Genomic DNA, 24,901 nt, shown 5'->3' with positions numbered 1-24,901 from the left:
CTAAACTGGTTTTCATATTATATACGCATCCAAAACACAAGAAATACTATATACAGCTTTTTAAACCAGAAAATATCCGTTGTTCAATAAACTTCACATTTTAAAACCTGTCATAGCTTTATTTAACTTAACCCAAGTTAATCTAACCTACTATATGATAATATAAGACGCATATTGTATTATCTGAGATTAGAAAGGACTAAATAGTGTTTTTAAAACGATAATTTCTAGCCGAAACTAGCAGTGTACGTAATACATGTATACGATATGACTTATCTTGCAAATTTTATATCTCAAGTATTTGTTTATGAGAAAGGAATATTACTATTTAATATATAAATATACAACCTATGAAAATGCATGAATTTGAATATATTTAGTACACATTAAGATAAAAGATTAATATGTAGCAAAACATTACTAACGTAGTTTGCAATTAAGGAAGACTTTGTTATGGTTTAATATTTATGTAGTATTATCAAGAATTTAGTTTTTTTATTATATGCAAACCTTGTATATAGTGATTAGATAAGAGATATCAGCAATGCTATTTGCAAAAGATAATATAGTAATCATATTTTCAGTGGAATGTATTTTCTATTTAAAATAAATCTTATTTAGTTTTATGCTATTTTGAATTACAATTTAAATTTTTAGTACTTTATTATGTGGATAGCTGCTTATAATGTTTATGTTAAATAAAATAATTATAAAACTTTTTTTTACTCAAAACTCATAGATCAAGCAATTCATTTGTTTTCTCTATTATGCACCCCATACCCATCCCGTGGACGGTGGTCAAGCTCCACTGAAATTTGCAAATTGAATTATTATGCCTCATAAAAGATATATCACTTAACAAAAACACCGTCTATAATTATATACATAAATAAATTCTAGATGTTCTAACATTAGGATACATAAATAAGGTAGATCCTAGACAATATTATTATTAGTGCCGTAGTCGGCGGGTCACAGCAAGTCTGGATCATCATGGCGTCTGTAGCGGCTCTCAATCATTCCACTGTCAACTCCTCCCATTTGGCTTCTCTTAAGCCAAATTGGATGAATAATGAAGTCCTGACAGGTGTAAGTATTGATGAGTTGATGGGCGCCGGCTGAGGTGTTGGTGTTTGAGGAGTGGAGGCGCCCTTTGGGTCATGTGATTGGGGCCTTTTGCTGGTGGTTAATTAAATTTTAAATTAACGTGTGTGATGGTTAATGGAAGTTTTGAAGCCATTCACTGCTGGGGGAACAGAGGCGTACAGTTAAGGATTGGCGCCCAGTCAATCCTCCCAGGCGAGTGTTTTACCACTGCTCGGGTATTGCCCCAATATTTTTTATTTATTTATTTATTTATATAGCCGGTCGGCCGAGCGGACAGCACGCGGGACTTGTGATCCTGGGTTCGATCCCGGGCGCCGGCGAGAAACAATGGGCAGAGTTTCTTTCACCCTATGCCCCTGTTACCTAGCAGTAAAATAGGTACCTGGGTGTTAGTCAGCTGTCACGGGCTGCATATAAGTATACAGTATACTTAATCTTGTATATCTGTGTTAAAATATTATTCCGAGTTCAGTAGTTAAGACTAGAAAAAATATGAATAGTTTTCAAAAATTTTCCAACTCGATAAAAATAGTATAAAAAATATCTTTTGTACTTTGTATTGATTTCATTACCAACAAAATCTTCAATTTAACTGTTTTGGGTAATTTACTCATTCCCCGACCTCTGGTTTAAGAGGTTGTGCACCATTCCTTCACTCCGTTCTCATGTCCCTCTTCCTTGTCCCCCGTATCATTCCTTGGGACAGGCAGACTGGTTTAGCACCTTCTGGTAGTTATTCCCGATTCTCAAGTTTGACGGGTATTATTTCAGTATCCTGGAAGAGGGTAAAAACCCGGCCATTTATTAATTGTCGTTATTGGGGACAGACGCCCTGTGTGCCTGTCCCCAATATATGCTTTATATTTATTTTGAGTATTGTATATATATATACTTTAGGCTTATATCGAGGTCCCCTAAGGTCGAACTACTGACCCCCCCCCCTTCAGGTTGCAATCCCACAACAGTTGCCTAACTCCTGGGTGCCTATTTTTACTGCTAGGTGAACAGAGGCATTAGGTGAAATGAAACTTGCCCAACCATTTCTTTCCCACCCAGGAATTAAACCCAGGATCTCCAATTGTGAATCAAGAATGAAGCCAACTGTACTATGTCCGCAGGTCCCCTCAGATGCCCCTAATCCCCTGGAGATGCCCCTAGATTAAATATGCCCTCTCTCATGAATGACATTACATTTCATGATTTGAGATTTTCAGTGTCAGAGTAGTTAACAGGTGGAATGCATTAGGCAGTGATGTGGTGGAGGCTGACTCCATACACAGTTTCAAGTGTAGATATGATAGAGCCCAATAGGCTCAGGAACCTGTACACCTGTTCATTGACAGTTGAGAGGCAGGACCAAAGAGCCAGAGCTGGGTCATGCAGGCACAACTAGGCGAGTACTACCCATTCAGATAAACTGTATAATATACAAGGTTCATCTCTGCAAATGATGCAGTTTCTATAATTTTCCTCTTCTTTGGCAAGAACGTTTTGATTTTGAGATTCCCTCAATCCCTTGAGATTTGGGCGCCTGACAGCTAGGTGGACAGCGCTTTAGATTCGTAGTCCTGAGGTTCCGGGTTCGATCCCCAGTGCAGGCGGAGAAAAATGGGCAAAATGTTTTTCACACTGATGCCCCTGTTACCTAGCAGTAAATAGGTACCTGGGAGTAAGACAGCTGCTACGGGCTGCTTCCTGGGGGATGTGTAACAAAAAGGAGGCCTGGTCGAGGACCGGGCCGCGGGGACGCTAAGCCCCGAAATCATCTCAAGATAACCAAGATTCCCTGCTCGATTTCTGCTGTATACTGAACAGTGCCATAAAGTTTATTTTTCACTTAGTATGCTTAAAGCATCACAGTATTATCACAATTGGCATGGGTTACAAGAATATAAAACTATAAGAAGTTTATACAATTGTTTATACAAGTACCAGTACTAAATGCTACTAGGGCTGGCTGATTATTACGGGGGCTCACCATAGCCCGTGCTACTTGGAACTGCCCAAAACGCTTTGCGTAATAGTGGCTTTAGGCATTGTATGTACTACCTCTATTTATAAATCCATCAACTTTTGTATATCACCTTGTATGTATAGGGGCCTCGTAGCCTGGTGGATAGCGCGCAGGACTCGTAATTCTGTGGCGCGGGTTCGATTCCCGCACGAGGCAGAAACAAATGGGCAAAGTTTCTTTCACCCTGAATGCCCCTGTTACCTAGCAGTAAAATAGGTACCTGGGTGTTAGTCAGCTGTCACGGGCTGCTTCCTGGGGGTGGAGGCCTGGTCTAGGACCGGGCCGCGGGGACACTAAAAAAGCCCCGAAATCATCTCAAGATGACCTCAAGAAGATGTATGTACTTTACCTGAATAAATATTTGTATTTTGTATTTGGGATGTTTTGTTCCAGGCAGCAGATCTTAAATAACAACATACTAGGGGTGCACGGTACATTATGCACTCATTAGCCATGCTCGCATGGTACATCATACTCGTCAGCCATGGTGGTAGTTAAAGGAAATAAAACATGGTAATTGTTGGATATTAACCCTTCCACTGCTCAGGGGTCCTGAGGACATTTACACCCCTGCGCAAGAAAAAAAATTCAAAATTTTTTTTTTTTTTCGTCTTCTAAACATGTTAATTTGTGTCCCAAGCACGGGGAAAAATTAAAAAAAAATCGTAGGTGACATATTTTGGGCGCAATTGACCGAGGAAGTCTGGCAAAAAGTGGGCGTTGACAGAGCGGTCGTCAGAGCCAGTAAGTATCGCCCGCGCTGACAGGTGGGAGTTGCCACAAAGATATTATTACCTAATTGTTTCAATGTCTCCGATTAATTTTTTCTTAGTTTTTTTGCAGTAATATTATTCAATAGTGTGTATTGTAATATATCTATATAATAAACGTGGTGAATAATCGCTATACTCAAAAGTATGGTGTGCATATTAGTGATTCAATTATTATGTTCATAAAACAATAAACAAATAGTTTTGCTGCTTTTACACTCTATACACAGGTTATATATAAGTATCTGCATGTTTTGTTCATCATAACGAACCACTAAGTTGGTATTGATAGTCAAAAAGCAACGAGGAGTTACCGCCACACACCAGCCAGCCACTCGCGCCACTCCCTCAACACAGGCACTAAACTTTCTCCCCCAACAATACCATTTGTTGTGTTATTACACTATATACAGACGTTATATATAAGTATGGTTTTTTCACCACAACTGTACAGCTAAGCCGATATAGTTAGTTCAGGCACTAAGAGTCGTCGCTATACACAGCTGGCGGCTCCCTCACTCATTCAAGGTCACACGCACTAAACTTTCTCCCCCAACAATACTGTTTGCAGTGTTATTACCCTATATACACATATTATATATAAGTATAGTATCTACATGTTGTATGCACCGTAACTGTACACCTAAGCTTGTAGTGCGCCCAAAGAGCATAGTGGCCACCCTCTAAACAGCTAGACAAATCGTGCAGACGACGTCACCTCCATCACCCAAATGGCTCCTCCCAGCATAATCCTTTTGCTGTTATTACACTAATACACACATTATATATAAGTATCTACATTTGTGTTCACCATAGAGAACCACTGACCTGGTATGGTGAATGCAAACAATAACAGGTGGCCACACAGTCAGTAAACGATGCTGTCTCCCTCCGTCTCTCAGCATCACTCCTCCCACACTGCTAATTATTACAACAATCCTGCTATTATCACAACCCTGAATATTTATATCACAGTCATGGGTCATCTGTAATATTGTCATCGCTAAATAATAACAATTATATATTTTTTTTTTTTGACATTTTCCGGTGATGCTGTGGTCACAAGCTGAACAGCAATGCTGTTCGCTCATGCTGCATGCGCCAGCCTTGGTTGCTCCAACAGTACTGTGCCTCTCACACCTGAGAATATTGCCCATGATTTTTTTTACAAATGGCGTCTGTTTACAAGAGCCCTGAGGAAGCTAATGTGAACCCTGTGTAGCCGCGGGCCATTTGAATCGGGCCTGGCACCCTATGGCGTATATATATGCCATGCGCACCGTAGGACATGTTACTCAGGGCGTGTATATACGCCATGCGCAGTTTAAGGGTTAAGGTGAAGGGTCATACTGAAGGCAGGAAGGTCAGAGTAGATTGGTTGAGCTGGGTGCCACGAGGAGCAGGGAAATGAAAGAAGTCACTATAGTATCCTCAACTGTGAGATTAAATTCCCATTGTTGAACAGGAAGCCTGCATTTAGGCTTACAGAGCCCCCCCCAAACAATGGGCAGAGTTTCTTTCACCCTATGTTACCCTATGTTCACCCCTGTTACCTAGCAGTAAAATAGGTACCTGGGTGTTAGTCAGCTGTCACGGGCTGCTTCTTGGGGGTGGAAGCCTGGTCGAGGACTGGGCCGCGGGGACACTAAAGCCCCGAAATCATCTCAAGATAACCTCTCTCTAGGCTGCTGACTGACCTCCCCCAACCCTACTAACCCTCCTCAGGATGCTTCTCACAATAATTGCCTAACGACTAGACATAATTTACTGCTAGATAAGCAGAGGCATCGGGTAAAAAGAAACGTGCTCGACCATTTCAATCCTGCCTAGGGATTGAACCCGGAATCCTAAATTGGGGGTTGACATAGTTCACTGTGCAACAGGACCTGTTTCATCTGTGACTCAAATGCAGTAACTTGCTATCCTTTCATTTTTTTCTTCAGAGGGAGTTTGATTTTCATCTCAATACATGTTTGTATTGAGTACGATATCTTGGATAAAACTTTATACAGGCTTGAAAAAAAAATTGGGTAAGCATTCTTTTCTATGGGAAGCCCGAGTGTAATAGGTACCTTCATATAATACATTTGTAAATACCGTACTGTACAGTATAATGCTTGAGAGGGAAGTGTGTCATTAAATTGAAAAATTACGTAAATTCCAAGGTCATGCATCTCGCTAAAGAATAACTGGGATTTGCTGCACTGTATCGAAAGCTGATCAATGAACAGCGCATGTTTTAGATTTGTTAGAGAATCTTTATTAGTTTCATTGCTTTGTGCTTTGCTGTTCTTTGTGTATAGTACAGTACTGAACTGTTAGATTGATTCATAATTCCCCTTGTTGGGGACAAGAAGGCTGTATTTAGACTTATTGAACTCAACCCACAGCCAACTGCTTACCCCTAGGATGCAACCCAGAACAGTTGCCTAACTCTGGGATACCACCTTTACTACTAGGTAAACAGAGGGCCTGTTTGCCAAAATTCCAGCACTGTGTATAGAATTTTAATTACCTACACAAGGCAAATCTTTCAGACATCCATCATGGCTGCCGAATTTGACGGAGGTGTTGTTGTGGGTGCCGACTCCCGTACTTCCATGGGAACCTACGTTTCCAATCGTGTAACGGATAAATTGACACGTGTAACGGACAGAATTTACTGCTGCCGGTCGGGCTCGGCTGCAGATACCCAGGCTATTGCTGACATCGTATCATCACACATGGAAATTTTGGAGTGAGTATTTACTACTGTATTTGCTGTTTCCCATCTACTCAGGCTGGCAAGTGTTGTATGACTGTATTGTGATGTTTATCATGTTTGTATTGTACTGCATTCATTATAGGTTGACTAGAAACTCTTAGTACAGTATATAATTTTCCCTGCTATTATAGACTTGTAGAGTTATGATAGCAGATATTGTCACTGGTAATGTCTCGCTGCCTCAGTATGTCTTGGAATATATCCTTCAAATATTTAATTGATCCAGTTAATATTAATTGCATTATACACTCCCATGGTGTGCCAGAAAAAAAATTCTTGTACACTATTATTAAAATGCTGTCTGATGACGTGAATCTAAAATAAAATATTGTATGTGACATACTTTAGCTATAAGCTGAGAAGGTGAGCAATTTATGGGTGCCGAGTGACTAGGCAAGTCACTTGGGAACACACTCGACCTCGCCACTGCCACAAATATAATTTTTCATAATTATTTCAATGTCTCATTTGTTTCTTCTTTGATTTTTTACACTTATTATTCAAAAGTGTGGAATTTGTTGAATTTATATAATTGTGTGGAACATATCTATGCTAAAAAGTATGGGGCTGGTATGTGGTGACATATTATACAGTGGAACCTCGGGTAGCGAATGTCCCTCTTTACGAATTTTTTTGGGTTATGAACTCGATCTCTTCTGAAAATTTGAATTGGGTTAGGAAACTTGCCTTGCAACTTTGTTGATACACGTATGGGTCGACTGAGCGTGTGGTTCCTGGTGGCACGGGGGATCGCGCTGCAGTATACAAGTTATTACGTAAGTGTAAATACCTAAGTGTAGTTACAGGATGAGAGCTATGCTCGAGGTGTCCCGTCTCCCCAGCACTTTGTCATATAATGCTTTGAAATTACTGATGGTTTTGGCCTCCACCACCTTCTCACTTAACTTGTTCCAACCGTCTACCACTCTGTTTACAAAAGGGAATTTTCGTATGTTTCTCCGCCAGCTTTGTTTCGTTACTTTAAATCTGACCTCTTGTTCTTGAAGTTCCGGGTCTCAGGAATTCTTCCCTCTCAATTTTATCGATTCCTGTTACTATTTTGAACGTAGTGATCATATCGCCTCTTTTTCTTCTATCTTCTAGTTTTGGCATATTTAATGCCTCTAACCTCTCCTCGTAGCTCTTGTCCTTCAGTTCTGAGAGCCACTGGGTGGCATGTCGTTGCACCTTTTCCAGTTTGTTGATGTGCTTCTTAAGATATGGGCACCATACAACCACTGCATATTCCAGCTTTGGTCTAATAAATGTTGTGAACAATTTCTTTAGTATTTTTCCATCCATGCATTTAAAAGCAATTCTGAGGTTAGAAAGTGTAGCATAGGCTCCTCGCACAATGTTCTTAATGTGGTCCTCAAGTGACAGTTTTCTATCTAGAACCACCCCTAGATCCCTTTCTTTGTCAAAATTCTTTAAAGATTTCTCAAATAATTTATAGGTTGTGTGGGGTCTATGTTCTCCAATTCCACATTCCATAACATGGCATTTATTCACATTAAATTCCATTTGCCAAGTGTTGCTCCATATACTTTTGTTCAGGTCTTCTTGAAGGGCATGACAATCATCTAGGTTTCTTATCTGCCCTATTATCTTAGCATCATTAGCAAACATGTTCATGTAATTCTGTATTCCCACTGGTAGATCGTTTATGTAGACAATGAACATTACTGGTGCAAGAACTGAACCCTGTGGTACTCCACTCGTGACATTCCTCCAATCCGATACATTGTCTCTGATTACAGCCCTCATTTTTCTGTTAGAAAATTTTTCATCCATGTTGGTAGCTTACATTTCACCCCTCCAATATGTTCCAGTTTCCAGAACAACCTCTTATGGGGAACTCTGTCGAAAGCCTTTTTTAGATCTAGATAGATGCAGTCAACCCAACCATCTCTTTCCTGTAATATCTCTGTGGCTCGATCATAAAAACCGAGTAAGTTCGTTACACAGGATCTTGCAGATCGAAAACCATACTGTCTGTCTGATATTATATCGTTTTCCTCCAGATGTTCTACCCATTTAGTTTTAATTATTTTTTCCAATATTTTGACTATTACACTTGTCAATGATACAGGTCTATAATTAAGGGGGTCTTCCCTGCTTCCACTTTTGTAGATTGGAACTATGTTAGCCTTTTTCCACACATCAGCTACAACTCCTGTAAACAGGGATGCCTGAAAAATCAGTTGATGTGGAATGCTGAGCTCGGGTGCACATTCTCTCAGAACCCATGGTGAAACTCCATCTGGACCAACTGCTTTGTTCTTACTTAGCTCCTTGAACATTTTTTCCACTTCGTCTCTAGACACCACTATGTGCTCTATGTTGTTCTCTGGAATTCTTATTGTATCTGGTTCCCTGAAGATTTCATTTTGTACAAACACACTTTGGAACTTTACGTTTAGGGTTTCACACATTTCCTTTTCATTTTCCGTGAATCTATTTCCCATTTTCAACCTCTGAATATTATCCTTTACCTGCAATTTGTTTATGAATTTATATAATAGACCTGGTTCTGTTTTACATTTGTCTGCAATCCCTTTTTCAAAATTTCTTTTTGCCTCTCCTCACTGCAGTGTAGTTGTTTCTCGCATCTTTGTATCGCCGGTATGTTTGGGGGTTTGGCCTCTTCCTGTATTGATTCCATCTTGGTGTCTTTTGGTCTCTGGCCCTCTCGCAATTTCTTTTGAACCAATCCTGTTTTCTAGTTCTGCATCTCTGTTTTGGTATAAATTTTTTATGCCTGTATCATATATTTCACAAAACTTGACATACATCTCATTTACTTCCTTACCTAGCAACAAGTCTGTCCAATTATACTCGCTAAAAATTCTAAGGTCGCCATAATGTCCTCTCCTGAAGTCAGGTTTTTCAACTGTTTCAACCTCCTTATTTTCTTCCAGATTATAACGCATTGCATAATTTATTCCCAAAAAGACATGGTCACTTTTACCCAAGGGAGGAAGATATTGTACTGAATGTCAAATATCTCTTCCTCCTTCCTGGTAAATATCAAATCTAGCATGGAGGGAACGTCCCCTTCCCTCATCCTCGTAGCTTGTTTAACATGTTGATACAAGAATGTTTCCAGGATGAGGTTTACGAATCTACAGGTTCAAAAATCTAGTGTTTTAGCTTCATATGCTTCCCAGTAAGACCTTCTCGTTTACTATCTAGCTCCTCCTTTGACCATGTGCTGCTTGGCGGTGGACTATATGCATTTATGATCATTAGTTTATCATCTTCATGGCAGATCTGTAGTGCTATTATGTCAACTTCTTGTGGATTGGCAGTCATCATTTCCTTCACCTTTAGGTGTTCTTTCACCAGCACAGCAACGCCACTGCCTGTCCTAATTTTTCTGTCCTGTCTCCAAATTGAGTAGCCCCTTGGGAATATGACCTCATTTAAAATAACATCTTCAAGTTTTGTCTCCGTGAGTGCAACAATGTCTGGTGTCTGCAGCTGTGTTACATCACTTAACTCCAGTATCTTCGATCTCACTCCATCTATGTTGGTGTATGCATTCTTCAGGAACTTGTTCCCCCTCTCCTTATTCTTCGCTCCCTATCTCTCTATTGATTTGGTTGGTTTGCCTTTATGTACCACTTTAATGGTCTGCCTACCCCTAACACTTTGTAGAAAAAAAAAGGAGTTGATTTCTTCATTCCTGCTCTCATTTAAACGTTTTGCCTCGGCGAGGTTCAGTTTCAGCTTCTCTCTATCTTCTTTTGAAAGATCTCGTCTTAACGACCACACCTTTCCACCCTCATCAAATTACTTTGTAATTTTCTAGCATTCCTGAGTGCTTTATACTTCCATCTGTTTGGCACCGTTTAGGGTGATCCTCAAAGGTCGATCTTTCCTTTCTACGTATCCGCCTATTCTCCTGTAGTCACACACATTCTCTATGGTAGTAAGACCTTCCATGAGGCCAACAATTTTATCTACTACTTTTGCTTCTTCTACAGCTCTTTCTGACCTAGATGTTATCTCCTTTTCTTTGCAACCAAAGATTGTCAGGGACTTACTCCGATCAACTGTGTTTTGCACCAACTTCGGGTTAGATACCAATTCCTTTCCTCACTTCCAGCCTAATGTTTGTTTTATCTTGGTTGCTGCAGTGTTTGACTTCCTTTACTGCTGCTTCTATTTTTTCCTTCTCCTTGGCCACTTGTGCATATGTGAGTTGTATATCCTTCTTGCACTGTTCTATTCCCTGTGTAACTTCCTCCATCTGTGCTGACAAAAGCTGTTTCTCCTGTTGAATTTCCTTACCTAACCTTTTGTAGTCATGTGCCTCCATAAAACATAAATGTGCCTCCCACTTAGTGGTCGCACTTGAATTATTTGTAAAGAATTTCATTTTTTCTGCTTCTTTTGTTTTTGAACATAAAAGTAATTATAATTATGCCATGGGTCCCAAGAAAGTCAGTGGTAAGGTTCAACATTAGAAAATAGTTAGAGGCAGTAGAGGATGTTCCTTCCTCATTAAGAAAATACAGTATGTGAAGTATGGGAAGAACTGCAAAGTTTTGTTGAAGAAACTCGCCCAAATAAAGCTGTAGCAGGCCGTTGCATTGACCATTTTAATGATGTGAATTCTCACTATAGACTAGTGAGTTAAATACTCACTATACACTATATATAGTTAAAATGTAGGGGGGGAAAAAGTGTCTTTTGACAGATTCTTAGTAAGACAAGCAAGCAGGTAGCCACAACCAGGTCTTAGTGGTATGCCTGCAAAATGTAGGAGAGAGTATCCCAGAGAAGTCATCACTGCCTGATATAATGGAAGGGGACTCCTCTTCCAAACACTTAACACCTCTCCTCCACCCTCTCCCCTCCTCAGACTTCCAAATGGCAACAAGTCATCAATAAAGATAAGCTATAACTTGTACAATATATTTGTGTATATTATGTATGAAATGTATTTTGAAGTTAATATTTTTGGGAGTGTGGAACAGATTAATTAAATTTACATTATTTTTTATGAGAAAAAAATTTTCAGGTTGCAAATTTTTGGCTTTGGTCTCTGGGAATGGATTAAATTTGAAAACCAAGGTATCACTGTATTTTAGATCAGTCGACTGTTTTTGCAGTTATTACACTATATACACACACGTTGTACATAACTACATTTTTATGCACCATGGTGAACCACAAAGATTGTGTGTTGATAGAGTATATACTCGGAAAAAGAATCAAAGGTCAGCCTAGCAGCCAACGGCTGTGGGGAGCAGGGGGCTGCCCCAGTATAATTACATAGATATTTCAGCATCTGTGAATGGTTTTATATCTAGTTTTTTGTACAGTAATATTGTTCAGTAGTGTGTAATTTGTGGAGTTTATATACAGTAGTTAAATGTGTGGAACATTTAACTATGCAAAAAAAAAATATGGGGCTTGTTTATAGTGACATTATATTCGTAGATCAACCAAACGGTGTTCTTGCTGTTATTAATATACGTATGTTATATATCACTATCAACATTTATATGCACCATAACAATACCAGAACCCATACCCAGTACTCATACCCACCAATACCCATACCCACCAGAACTAAAAACCAGTTCTGGTGGGTATGGGGGTATCAAAACACAGCATGGAGCCACATGATACTAGCACACGACACCAGTGATTGAGTGATGCAAGACAAAGCCTCCAATATTTTATACATCTCGCTATGACTAGCTACACAACTGCTGTTACCACATTCTTCTCACAAAATCCCGAATATGAATCCATTTCCACACGGTTATATTGTGAAGGAGCACGAGGTCAATTCACGTGCAGATGCAGAAAACAACGGCTGGGTGCTCTCTCTCGCTCTACCTCATGCTGTGAATATCATAACTAGCATTGTATTCACTGATATCTGAACGTTGTACATAGTTTTTATCAGTCAGAATCGTCTAATAATAATCATTGTGTTGGGGGGGGGGGGCAAATTACTGACCCCACCCAGGATGTAACTCCAAAACAAGCTGACTAACTCCTGACTATTTACTTACTGCTAGGTGAACAGGTGCATTAGGTGAAAGGAAATGTGGCCAAACATTTCTGTCCTGCCCGTGATTCGAACCCGGAATTCTATATTGTGCATTGAGAATGAACCCGACTGTACTACCGGGACCCCTGTATATGACACTATCAATGCAAAATCATTTAGTTACCCATTTTATGCATTATTAAATGGTGCTGTGGCCCCTAACGGCACAACTGTGTTGTGGACTCCTGCTGCATGTGCCAGCCTTGTTCACTCTTTCATTATTGAAGCTCTCAAAGCCAGCATGGATGCTGATGATTTTTGTTTAAAGATGGCGTCTGTTTACTGGAGTCCTGAGGCACAGGATGTGAGCCCTGTGTACCCATGGAAGTTTTGAATCGTTCCCTATACTGTATTGAAAGAAAAGGCAATGTGAAAAATTTAGGAGTAATGTCGGAAAATCTTTTTAAAAAAAAAAACACAAAGTTGTCAACTACAAGAAAAATTACAGGTTGGATAACAAGAACCTTCCAAATAAGATATGAAATGCCAATAGTACTTTAAGACCTTGGTGCTCTCTTAGAGTTTAATATTGTTGCACACCACTAGCCCCATTCAAAGTGGGAGAAATTGCTGAGCTGAAGAACATGCAAAGATCTTTTCCCATTAAAATCCACTCAATAAAACATGTAAATTACTGGGACTGCCTACAAATTTTAAATCTGCATTCAAGTGTGCAGGCAGGAGAGAGAATAATTTACAATTGGAAAATATTTGGATTAGTTCCAAATATGCATACAGAAAAAAGTCCATATGAGACTAGAAGGCATGGCAGGATGTGCAAAATAGCCCCACTGAAGTGCAGAGGTGCAATAGGTACACCAAGAGAACTGTATCAATATCAAAGGCCCAAGACTTCTACAAATACCTGGCATAATTGGCCGACCTCTCAAAGTGTTCAAAAGAGAACTCTACCAGCACCTTCAGAGGATATCTGATAAACCAGGCTGTGACTTGTACATCAGACTGTGAGCAATGTATATATTTGTGTGTGGTAGTGGGGGGGGGGGTTTCTGGTAGGAGTGTCAGTCTTGTTTAGCATTTGACCAAGTTGGTGGTAGAGCGTTGACATTTTTGGCCAGTCTCTTCTCTTTACCTGGATTGTATCTGGATGGGGTTCTGGGAGTTCTTGTCCCCAAGCCCAGCCTGGGTATTCTGGCTCAGTAGGTGGAGTAGGCTCTCATATCCACCACAGCCTGATTGGTTCAGCACTCCTTGTAGAAAACCATCTTGAGTTTTCTCTGGTTACAATCAATATTTTAATGTATGGATATGTGAAAACAACTTTCTATTGTGCACTGCCACACAAGGGCAGGGATGAGTTCATAAGTGATGCAGCTTAGAAGTAATATAAATAAAAATTGTTCTTCATTCTTTAAAATAGACAAGCAAATTTTGGATAAATTGTTAGGATGTCGTCCAGAACACCTGAGTCAATAAAATAGTTACACAGTTGGTGGTACAAGAGGCCAGGAGGTCTAAAGTCCTTTTGAGTATTCTGGTAGTGGCTCAACCTCACTAACCTGCCAGATATGTGTATAGCCAAGGCGAATTCGCGCAATGACCACATCACATTGCCTGGTTCGGTTACTGTGCTGACCATACAAATGCCTATTATTATTACAAAACTTGTCATAACTTTTAATACTGCAGCTTTCAGGTCTCTGGGCATTTCTTAGTTCTTCTAAATCTGAATTAATTTCTTTAATTCGTATGTTTCTAATAATTGCATTAGATAGTCCAAAGTCATAATGTTTTCTTTCCTGCAAGCCTCATTGGCCAATCGATCTACAAAGTCATGTTTTCCAACTCCAACATGGGATGGGATCCACACAAATTTTATACAACAGTTATTATCATTTTCAAAAATTACATTCCATTTAATATTACAAGCTACTTACGACATACATTGTGATGGGTTATTTAAGGACTGCAGAGCACTTTTAGAGTCACAGAAAATAACTCCACCACCATTGAGCTTAAGGTATTCAGTGGCTAGATAAATGCTCAATAGCTCGGTCTGTGTCGTGCTTGCTCAGTTGTTCAATCTCTGTGTTCTAGACATGATCATTTCATTCCCTTTACATACTGCACATGCACAACCTGTTCTACCCGTGCCTAACTCAACCCGTTCTCGCAAATTTAATAAGTCAATATTGACTTATTAAATATGTGCATAGGTGACATACTTAACATAATAGTTTCCCTTGAAAAGCTTCATAGAAAACACCGACCTTACCTAACCTACTTAGTATGTTAAGATAAGCATCTTATTGCTTCGTAATTACAATTATTACCTAACCTATACCTATAATAGGTTAAGTAACAATTGTAATTACGAAGCTATAAGATGTTTATTTTAACATACTAAGTAGGTTAGGTAAGGTCGGTGTTTTCTATGAAGCTTTTCAAGGGAAACTATTATGTTTAGTATGTCACCTATGCACGCAACTAATAAGTCAATATTGACTTATTAAATTTGCGAGAACGGGTTGGCCTAACTGCACAGAGCCATCAGTATAGGCGTAGGATTCAGTCGGTTTGAGAATTTGAAGATGACTGTCAATAGCTTCTAATGTTATACATCTCAAAATGTCAGTGTTATACATATGTTTTACACTGATGGGGGTATAATGCAGAGAGACCTCCACATCTTTCCAAAGGGGAATATAGTGAACAGTTTTATCAGGGTTAAGAGAGACATTCAGTTTCAGAAGATTGTAGGCACAACAACTGAGCCACACACTGTAGGGAGCTTTTTGCGGCGGATTGAGGGAACAGTCAGAATTGTTTAGAATGGATCTCAATTTAATTTGAATAGAGCTGGGGGAACCATTATTTTTCAAAGTTTTGGCGCAAAACATAGTACTAAGTAGAACTATTCTTTCGTAAATGGAAGGTAAGTTTAGTTCCTTTCTCATGTTAACAATTCTGACAGTTCTAGGACAACCCAGGATGATGCGCATGGCATCATTCTGTACTACATCTAGGCCTTGTAATTGTTTAGGAGAAAAATTAAGAAGATGCAAGGCATAATAATCAACAACAGATCGTATAAAGGCAATATAAAAACTACGAGCATATTTTATGTTAATGCCAAATCCTTTGCCAACAAGAGTTTTGAGAGGTTTAAGACGCTCAACAAGTTTTTTATGCAGGTTGCTGACGAGATTTGTATCATTAACCTCGACTCCAAGATATTTACAAGACTCACAAGTCTCCACGGGCACTCCATTAATAGTATAGTTAACATGAAGAGAATGGGGAATAAGAACCCTTATTTTATCAACAGAGATTGAGGCCACATTCTACTACTTTCTTGGAGAATGCATCAAGTAACACTTCTAACATTGGTTTACTGTGTGCCATAATACAAATATCAGCAGCATAACATATAACAGTTTCCGTACTCCCTCTATTTCAGCAATCTTTCCCACTCTGAAGGGGAAGCGAGTATCGAGCAGTACTCAAGACAAAAAAAAGTGGCGTGTCTGTCCCAAAAAGGGACAGCAAAGGTGATTTGAATAGTACAACCATTGTGATACCTGGATTTGAAGGTTCTCATAATCGATCCTATAATTTTTCTGACTGAAGCAATATTTGCTTAGTTATGCTCCCCTAAACGTTAGGTCGTCAGACATCATTATTCCCAGATCCATTACATGCTGCTTTCCTACTATAGGCAGACTTGATTGTTTTGTGTCCTGTATTATGTTTAATGTCCTCATTTTTACCGTATCCGAGTACCTGGAATTGATCACTGTTAACCCTTAAACTGTGCATGGCATATACATATAAGCCATGAGTAGCATGTCCCACACTGCGCATTGCGTATATATACGCCATAGTGTGCCAGGCACAATTCAAATTGGCTGCTGCTACATGGGGTTTACATTAGCTTCCTCAAGGCTCTTGTAAACAGACGCCTATTAAAAAAAAAATCGTGGGCAATATTCTTAGGTGTGAGAGCCACAGTACTGTTGGAGCAACCAAGGTTGGCGCACGTAGTATGAGCAAACAGCATTGCTGTTCAGCTTGTGACCACAGCATTGCTAAAAAATGTCAAAATAAATATATAACTGCTATTATTTAGCGATGAAAATATTACAGATGACCCATGACTGTGATATAAATAACCAGGATTGTGATAATAGCAGGATTGTTGTAGTAATTAGCGTTGTGGGAGGAGTGATGCTGAGAGACGGAGGGAGACAGCATCATTTACTGACTGTGTGGCCACCTGTTATTGTTTGCATTCACCATACCAGGTCAGTGGTTCTCTATGGTGAACACAAATGTAGATACTTATATATAATGTGTGTATTAGTGTAATAACAGCAAAAGGATTATGCTGGGAGGAGCCATTTGGGTGACGGAGGTGGTGATGTCTGCGTGATTTGTCTGGCTGTGTAGAGGGTGGCCACTATGCTCTTTGGGCGCACTACAAGCTTAGGTGTACAGTTACGGTGCATACAACATGTAGATACTATACTTATATATAATATGTGTATATAGGGTAATAACACTGCAAACAGTATTGTTGGGGGAGAAAGTTTAGTGCGTGTGACCTTGAATGAGTGAGGGAGCCGCCAGCTGTGTATAGCGATGACTCTTAGTGCCTGAACTAACTATATTAGCTTAGCTGTACAGTTTTGGTGAACAAAACATATACTGTACATACGTATATATAATGTCTGTATATAGTGTAATACCACCACAAACGGTATTGTTGGGGGGAGAAAGTTTAGTGTGTGTGCCTGAACTAACTATATGAGCTTAGTTGTACAGTTGTGGTGAACAAAACATGTAGATTCTTGTATATAACATCTGTATATTATGAATAAAATATAAAACAGGATGATGGGAGGAAAAAGTGGGCGAGTGAGGCGTTGTTGAGGGAGTGGCAACGAGTGGCTGGCTGGTGTGTGCCGGTCACTCCTCGTTGCTTTTAGACTCTCGATACCAACTTAGTGGTTCGTTATGGTGAACAAAACATGCAGATACTGTACTTCTATATAACATGTGTGTATAGAGTGTAATAACAGCAAAACTATTTGTTTGTTTATTTTATGAACATAATAATTGAGTCACTAATATGCACACCATACTTTTGAGTATAGTGATTATTCACCACTTTTATTATATAGATATATTACAATACACACTATTGAATAATATTACTGCAAAAAAAGAAAATAAGAAAAAATCAGACAGAAATAATTAAGTGATAATATCTTTGTAGCAACTCCCACCTATCAGTGCGGGTGACGCTGACCAGCTCTGATGACTTCTCTGTCAACGCCCACTTTTTGCCAGACTTCCTCAGTCTATTGCGTCCAAAGTATGTCGCCTACTTATTTTTCCCGTACTTGGGGAACACAAATTAACATTTTAAGAAGATGAAAGAATTTTTTTAGAATTTTTTCTTGCGCACAGGGGTATAAATGTCCTCAGTACCCCTGAGCAGTGGAAGGGTTAAATATGTTATTTTCTCTGCCTAGTCGAAAACTTTATTAATGTCTGCTTGTAGTTTTTTTTGTCTTCAGCAGAGGTAATTTTCGTGCTGATTTTTGTCATCTGCAAAGGATGATACGAAGGTGTGACTTGTATACGTGAGCCTTCACTTGTACGAATAGGTCCAATACTGGCAGTAGTTTTTGATTTTGTATATGTGAATAAATATTTTGGGTTTTTCTTTATTTCTTGTCTTGCTTTCTATTCTAATTGCATTTCTTCAGTCTATGAATGCTTCAATCTTTTGCTCGATTTCTTCAGTCTCCGTTTAAATTTGTCCTTGTGTAGTATTGTCTGTGTTCTTTCTATGTTGGACCTGTTTATATGCTTCTGGAATCAGTTGTTCTATTCCTTGTGTGGAATTTTTTATTACTTAGAACAATTTTCCACTGAATGTTTGCAAGTTCCCTGTTTATTTTTTCCAGTCTTATCTTTTTATTATTAAAATTGAATTTACTGAATAACCCCTCTCTTCTGGTCATTGTTTTTTAGGGCCTTTTATCAGTAGTGATGTTAGTTTGGAGTTCATTGAGCTTGTGATCTGAGTATGTGTTATGAGATCGTAGTGTCCCCGATTATGTTGTCATTGTTTGTGAAGATCGGATCTAGAATAATTTCATTCCTAGTTGGCTCGGTTATCTGCTGGTTGAGTGAAAATTTGTCACAATCTCAGTAGTTCTGTGGTTGGTTGTGTCCAGATAGATTTCCTGGTATAATATTGTTTGCTATTCTTCATCTTAGACTAGGCAAGTTGAAGTCGCCTAGGAAGATGACTTCAACTTCAACAATATCAGGTATTGGGTTTTTGTTTATCTGTTCTGTGAAGTCTTCAGCTGTTGCATCTGGCAGTTTGTATATCAGAATAATAACTTAAGTTTGGGAGCCGGTCGGCCGAGCAGACAGCACGCTGGACTTGTGATCCTGTGGTCCCGGGTTCAATCCCAGGTGCCGGCGAGAAACAATGGGCAGAGTTTCTTTCACCCTATGCCCCTGTTACCTAGCAGTAAAATAGGTACCTGGGTGTTAGTCAGCTGTCACGGGCTGCTTCCTGGGGGTGGAGGCCTGGTTGAGGACCGGGCCGCGGGGACACTAAAGCCCCGAAATCATCTCAGGATAAACTCAAGAAGTATATTTTCTCCATTTTTACTCCCAGTAATTCTACCACCTCATTTGTAGAGTTAAGGAGCTCTAAGCATACGAGGTCTTCTCTAATATACAGACCCACTCCTCCATGTGACCTATTTACCCTATCACATCTGTATAGTTTATATTCTGGTATCCAGATCTCACTGTTCAAGAATTCCCCTGCATTGGTTTCTGTGGAAGCTCCAAATACAGTACTGCAGTGGGTGGTATGCAAGTGGGTCTTTCATCCAGTATCATACATTCTTTGTTCCACCTGTTGAAACCTCTTTCATCTGGGTATAAACAATTATTTTACTTTCCTCTAAGGCCATTTTCTTGTTTGCCACTGTTTATGTAGTGCTCCGAGCCTTTCACATGAAGATCTGAGCAGATGAGGTCATAGCATTTTGTCGTCGAGTGAGGTTTTGCACATGTCAGGATGGAAAAACCTACGTGTTGATCCAAATCAATATTTTCCCAAATAAAAAAATATTGAGACAATTTGTGGGATGATGGTAGTTGCATTCCAATCCCTTTCTCTTTCTAGAATGTGTGCAAGTGTCCTTTACATAGAATTTGCAAATGTGTGTCCAGGTCTGTATCGAGGACTGTATAGTGTGTGTGCACCTATCGAACTGTCAGTGCTGTCTGTTACTTTCTAGTCATCTTTATCTGGACATACTGAATCAAAATTTACAACTAACTGGATTTCTATTTCAGTTTTGTCTATTGTGTCGGCTCCTGGTCTATTATTGTGTGTTTCCCACTCTTCCTGATTGCTGGTCGACTTTCAGTGAATGAAATTTGTCGGTCATGGTATCTAGAAGTCTAGAAGTTGTTTTAATATACTCAAAGTTGGCAAATCATTGTTGCATACCTAGGGTAAATGTCCAGTTTTCAGGCCCATTGTGGTACCTGTTTGATACCTGGTTGATGGGGTTCTGGGAGTTCTTCTTCTCCCCAAGCCCGGCCCGAGGCCAGGCTCGACTTGTGAGAATTTGGTCCACCAGGCTGTTGCTTGGAGCGGCCCACAGGCCCACATACCCACTTTTGGTGCTCACCTCTGTACAAGCCAAGTGAAATCTATTCTTACATGTGTAACGTGTAAATCCCATTGTTTTGGTCTTTAAGGTTCTGTTGCAGTGACCACAGGTCAGGTCTTGTTTATGGCCATTTTGTCTTGTTTGCTGTTGTTTGTCTGTACTTTTGGAAGGGAGCTCCCCACAGTTGGCAAGTGTGCTGTTTTGTGTGAATGACAAGATCTTGTACTTGTCTAATCTTGCAATTGTGTAGTCAGTTGTAGTATTTCAACATTCAATATGTAAAACTAATTTGTCTGTTCTCTTCTAGAAGACTATGTAGCTGCATATTCCAGTATATACTGTAGGTGTATACTGTAGATGTCGGCAGCCTGGTGTGGGGGGTTTGGCTTCTCCCTGGGTCAGACCTTTGCCTCCAGTGTGGGGGAGCCAGTTTCATATTTAATATTCATTATAATTCATTAGAATTTATAAGCCTCAATGCACACTGTTGTGTTAATTTTTTTTCAAGTTTTCTATCTTTATCAAAATCTTGCCACCATTTAGTGAAACCTATGCAGTACCGTGCCTCCCGCAAGTAGGCCTATGCACCTACACACTGCCAGATGATTTGTTGCCTCCCTCTTATCTCGCCAGAGTAGTGGTATTTTCTGCCTCTTTAGATTATAAATCTCTTGTATCATGTTTAACTTCACTGGTTGTTCTACGCTCCACCAGCACCATCACTACATCTGTGTCAGCCTTTGGCGACCTTTCGTGGCACTGTTCCTTAAGTCACTTGTCGTACCCATGTGGTAGGTTATTGACACAAGTTTAATCACAATACAGTATTTGCTATTATCAGAGTGTTATACTTCACAATATCACGTCAATGTTTTGTCCTTATAGTACTGAAATATCCCGAGATAAGAATTATTTTTCGAGGAGCTCGGGCATGATGCGCTTCCCTACAACCCCTCTCTCTTTTCATACTGAAATCTCTCGGACTGTTTTTATTTCCATGATAGGTTTTCTGACATTCATATAATTTTATTTGCCTGATTTCTCTGATGTAACATGTTGGGCAGTGTCATAGCACTCTTATTTTGTGAATGTTTTTAAATAGTTCTTGATGGAAAGTCTTGCAACTTTTGAAATAGCATGCAGGTGTATTTAGAATACTTTTGCATTTAATTGGGTGATCATTATTTGTATATTCTTTTAGTGCTTCCAATTAAACCTCACATGGCCAGTGGAAGGTCACAAGGCAATTTTTTTTACATATAATACTGTACTGTATTGTATCATGTTTATTTCCAATTGTACAATAACTTTTCTATGGTTAGTATTTAAATTATAATAAATACATCATTGTTTACAGTAAAATAAATCAAATTGTCGCATTCGTACCAATCTCGGTTATAATGGAGGAAGTAGATAATTATTGGTTTAGTTAAGCAGAAGTACAGTACCGTGTGTTTACTCAAACTTCAAGTACGTGACCAACCAGGTTATGATGACCCAGGTTATGGGCTGCAAGCAGTTACAGACGAATTTAAATAAAGACAGTAGGGAATATTAGAAGGAAACTATGATATAATGTAATCAGGATGTAATCAGAGCAAAAATCAATACTCAGAATTTGTCAGTATACATAAAAATGTTGATTCTAAAGTTTCATGATGAAATCCAACCTGCACTTCTGAAAAGAAAGTGTTTATGGTAGAACATAAATAATAATTAATAATTTATGAGAACATTTCGACCCATCCTGAAAAACTATTAAGCTCAGGGCAAACCAAAATGTTGTCTTCCCCATTTTTTTTATTTTTTTTATAGATGTGTGGATTGAGTATCTACTTTTCAGCCATATTATTGCGACTCGTTTTCATAATGTTTGTTTACACACAGGGTGAAGCTAGGGGATCCTCCACTGGTCCAAGTAGCAGCTAACACATTTAAAGAGATCTGCTACAACTACCGTGACCAGCTCATGGCAGGAATCATAGTTGCTGGATGGGATAAGGCCAAAGGTGGTCAGGTAAGCATTTTTTGTCATTTGCTTTCCAGTGCAGAGTTATGATGAGCCTTGCTGATTTATGCCAGATAAAAAAACTACAGCATTAGTGGCAGCATTTTAGGCATGTCATTTTGTGCTAGATGTTGCATATGCTTCTGTTTTTAAAGGCATTGCATAGGGAAGACAGCATCAAAAATATGTAGGGTTCCCAATGAAGCAAATATTTGGTAGTGTTTCATGTTGCCTTATGATTATGACTATAGTAGTTTAAGGGGGCATTATTTATGGAAACTTAGTGTTCAATGTCAACCATTATTGTTTGACTAGGTGTATGTGAAAAGGGTTGCAATTTTTTAAGTTTCAGTACTGTAGCGTAAATAGTAAGGGAGATTTGTAATTTTTTTGTTATTTCAACGAATTTGACACATTTTCAAGTGTTAGGTTTACAACCACACCTTTCAGATATAATCATTCTATGACACTTTTCTGACACATTAAATCTTTAGGAAAGAATTTTCCAAAACGTCTTTAGGTTTCCTAATACAAATAGTCAAAGTTCCCCCCAAAATTATGCAAGTATATCATGTTTATTGCTATTTATGAACTCAGGAAAAAATACTTCCTTAAGATTTTAGAGACATAAACTTTACATATAAGTTGTAAGTTTCATGTAAATTGAATAAAAAATGAGATTTATTTTCAATTAACATAAATGTTCAAATAAGTAAAAAATAGGCTAAGGTGCTGCCATCTGTGGCTGAGGTTGACATCAACCAATTTCCTCCAAAATTGGCACCCTTACAGATAGGTATACGTGCAGTCAGGTGTACAAGTTTCATGCAAATCTGCCTATAAACAGAGATAAAAATAAAAAATAAATATTGCCTTTTTATTTTTAACTAAATTTTTTTTAATAAAACTAATTATAAGTAGTTGTCAATATATGCTATTGTGATAGCCGAGTCATAGACATGATATCAGTTGACATTTTTGTTTGATAGTTGTTTTTGGCCATTTTGGAAAATTTTTGACAATTCAATATTTTTTTTCTCCCTTCCTATTTATGCTATGATGCTGAGACTTGGACCAGATGAAACCCTTTTCATATACAACTTGTCAAAAAAGTTTGAAATCAAACGAGTTTTCATTTATTCCATACAGTATTTTGGGCAAATTCGGAAGTAATGCGCCCTTAAATGTTTGGAGAATTATGCTAAATATTGGGATCCTGAATGATATCAAAGTTTCTAAATACTCAAATGGTGCTTTAATTTGCGAGTCTTATCTTTTGAGAATTACTTTGGTACCTCTGATAGTTACGTTGACAATTCCGTGTTGTTGACTAGAAGTTTTACAAAGGGAGTACCAAAACTAGATAAGCATAGCTAGCACTCAGTCTGTGACCATGACATTTTCATGTTATTTATCTAGGAATTATTTGTTAATTGGGATGCTTATATTTTCAGGTGTATACAATACCTTTAGGAGGGATGATGGTTCGACAGCCAATAGCTATTGGAGGGTCTGGCAGCACCTACGTGTGGGGCCATATAGATGCTGCCTTCACACCGAACATGAATCAAGAAGAAACTGTGGCATTTGTCAAAAAGAGTAAGTATTGAGCCATATAAAATAACTTTGACCTATTCAATGTATTGTGGATAAATATTGTCAATATTTGCAACAAATGTGTCTGAGAATGTAAAACTAATTGGTGTGTTTTTGTTGCAGCATTGACTCTGGCCTTGACCCGTGATGGCAGCAGTGGAGGTGTAGTACGTGTTGCCATCATCACCAAGGATGGAGTCGAGAGAAGAGTATTCCTCCACAATGAGCTGCCTGAGTTTTATCAGGGCTAGTGGAGAGGCTTCATTGGACAAATTCACTGCATTGTAATGCATTATATAAATGGTTGGCATGTTGGCGTTACTGCTGTAAAATAAAAATATCATCATAGTTACAACAAATCCTAGAAAGGATCCTCAGTGTGAAGTTATTATATTTTAATTTTTTTTTTTTTTAAGGATTGTTTAATGTATTTTGTACTGTGTTTTTCTTTTCAACTATTTTGAATTAATGGGGAAAAAATAAAAAATTCATAATGGTTGTTTCTTTTAATATATCAATTACCAGTGTCACATTTGCTTAGTGAAGAGAAAAAAAAAAAAATTTGCTTCTTGATGACTAGTGGAGCTGCAATCCTAGATCCAGTCCTTTTCATCGTTCTTGACCTGACTACGTCAGCTCTATTGACAATGCCCGTGATGATGTTTTCGATGGCATTACGATCAGTTCTCAGGAAGGGCACCTGGAGTGTGTAATAGGTATTCATCTGGATGCTATCCAAATGGCACTAATGATATTCCATTTATTGAGATGTAATTTTCTTGTAAAGGTAAGAGACAACATTAATCTATCCTCTGATTTTGCTGCAAAATTTCACAGTATTAGAACCCTTTCTGTTCTAAAATTATTAAATTTTATTTATAATATGTATG

General features: G+C 38.7%; 1 protein-coding gene across 1 annotated transcript; it reads left to right on the top strand.

Moving 5' to 3' along the window:
• The first annotated feature begins 944 nt into the window (after positions 1-944).
• On the top strand, positions 945-24,507 carry Prosbeta1 (proteasome beta1 subunit). Its single transcript, XM_045728179.2, has 5 exons — positions 945-1,089; positions 6,429-6,628; positions 22,295-22,424; positions 23,870-24,014; positions 24,135-24,507. The coding sequence occupies exons 1-5, from the start codon at positions 994-996 to the stop codon at positions 24,260-24,262; spliced, it is 699 nt and encodes a 232-aa protein (XP_045584135.1). The 5' UTR covers positions 945-993; the 3' UTR covers positions 24,263-24,507.
• The last annotated feature ends 394 nt before the right edge of the window (positions 24,508-24,901 follow it).

The sequence above is a fragment of the Procambarus clarkii genome, chromosome 90 (genome assembly GCF_040958095.1).
Source record: "Procambarus clarkii isolate CNS0578487 chromosome 90, FALCON_Pclarkii_2.0, whole genome shotgun sequence".
Classification (NCBI taxonomy): Eukaryota; Metazoa; Arthropoda; class Malacostraca; order Decapoda; family Cambaridae; genus Procambarus; species Procambarus clarkii.
This window is presented reverse-complemented; position numbering and strand designations above follow the sequence as displayed.

Bases quoted from the DNA above. Each gene is read 5' to 3' on its own strand.
- Prosbeta1 (XM_045728179.2), top strand. From the start codon at position 994: ATGGCGTCTGTAGCGGCTCTCAATCATTCCACTGTCAACTCCTCCCAT. The intron at 1,090-6,428 runs GTAAGTATTGAT...CAAATCTTTCAG, and splicing joins ATAATGAAGTCCTGACAGGT to ACATCCATCATGGCTGCCGA. The intron at 6,629-22,294 runs GTGAGTATTTAC...GTTTACACACAG, and splicing joins TCACACATGGAAATTTTGGA to GGTGAAGCTAGGGGATCCTC.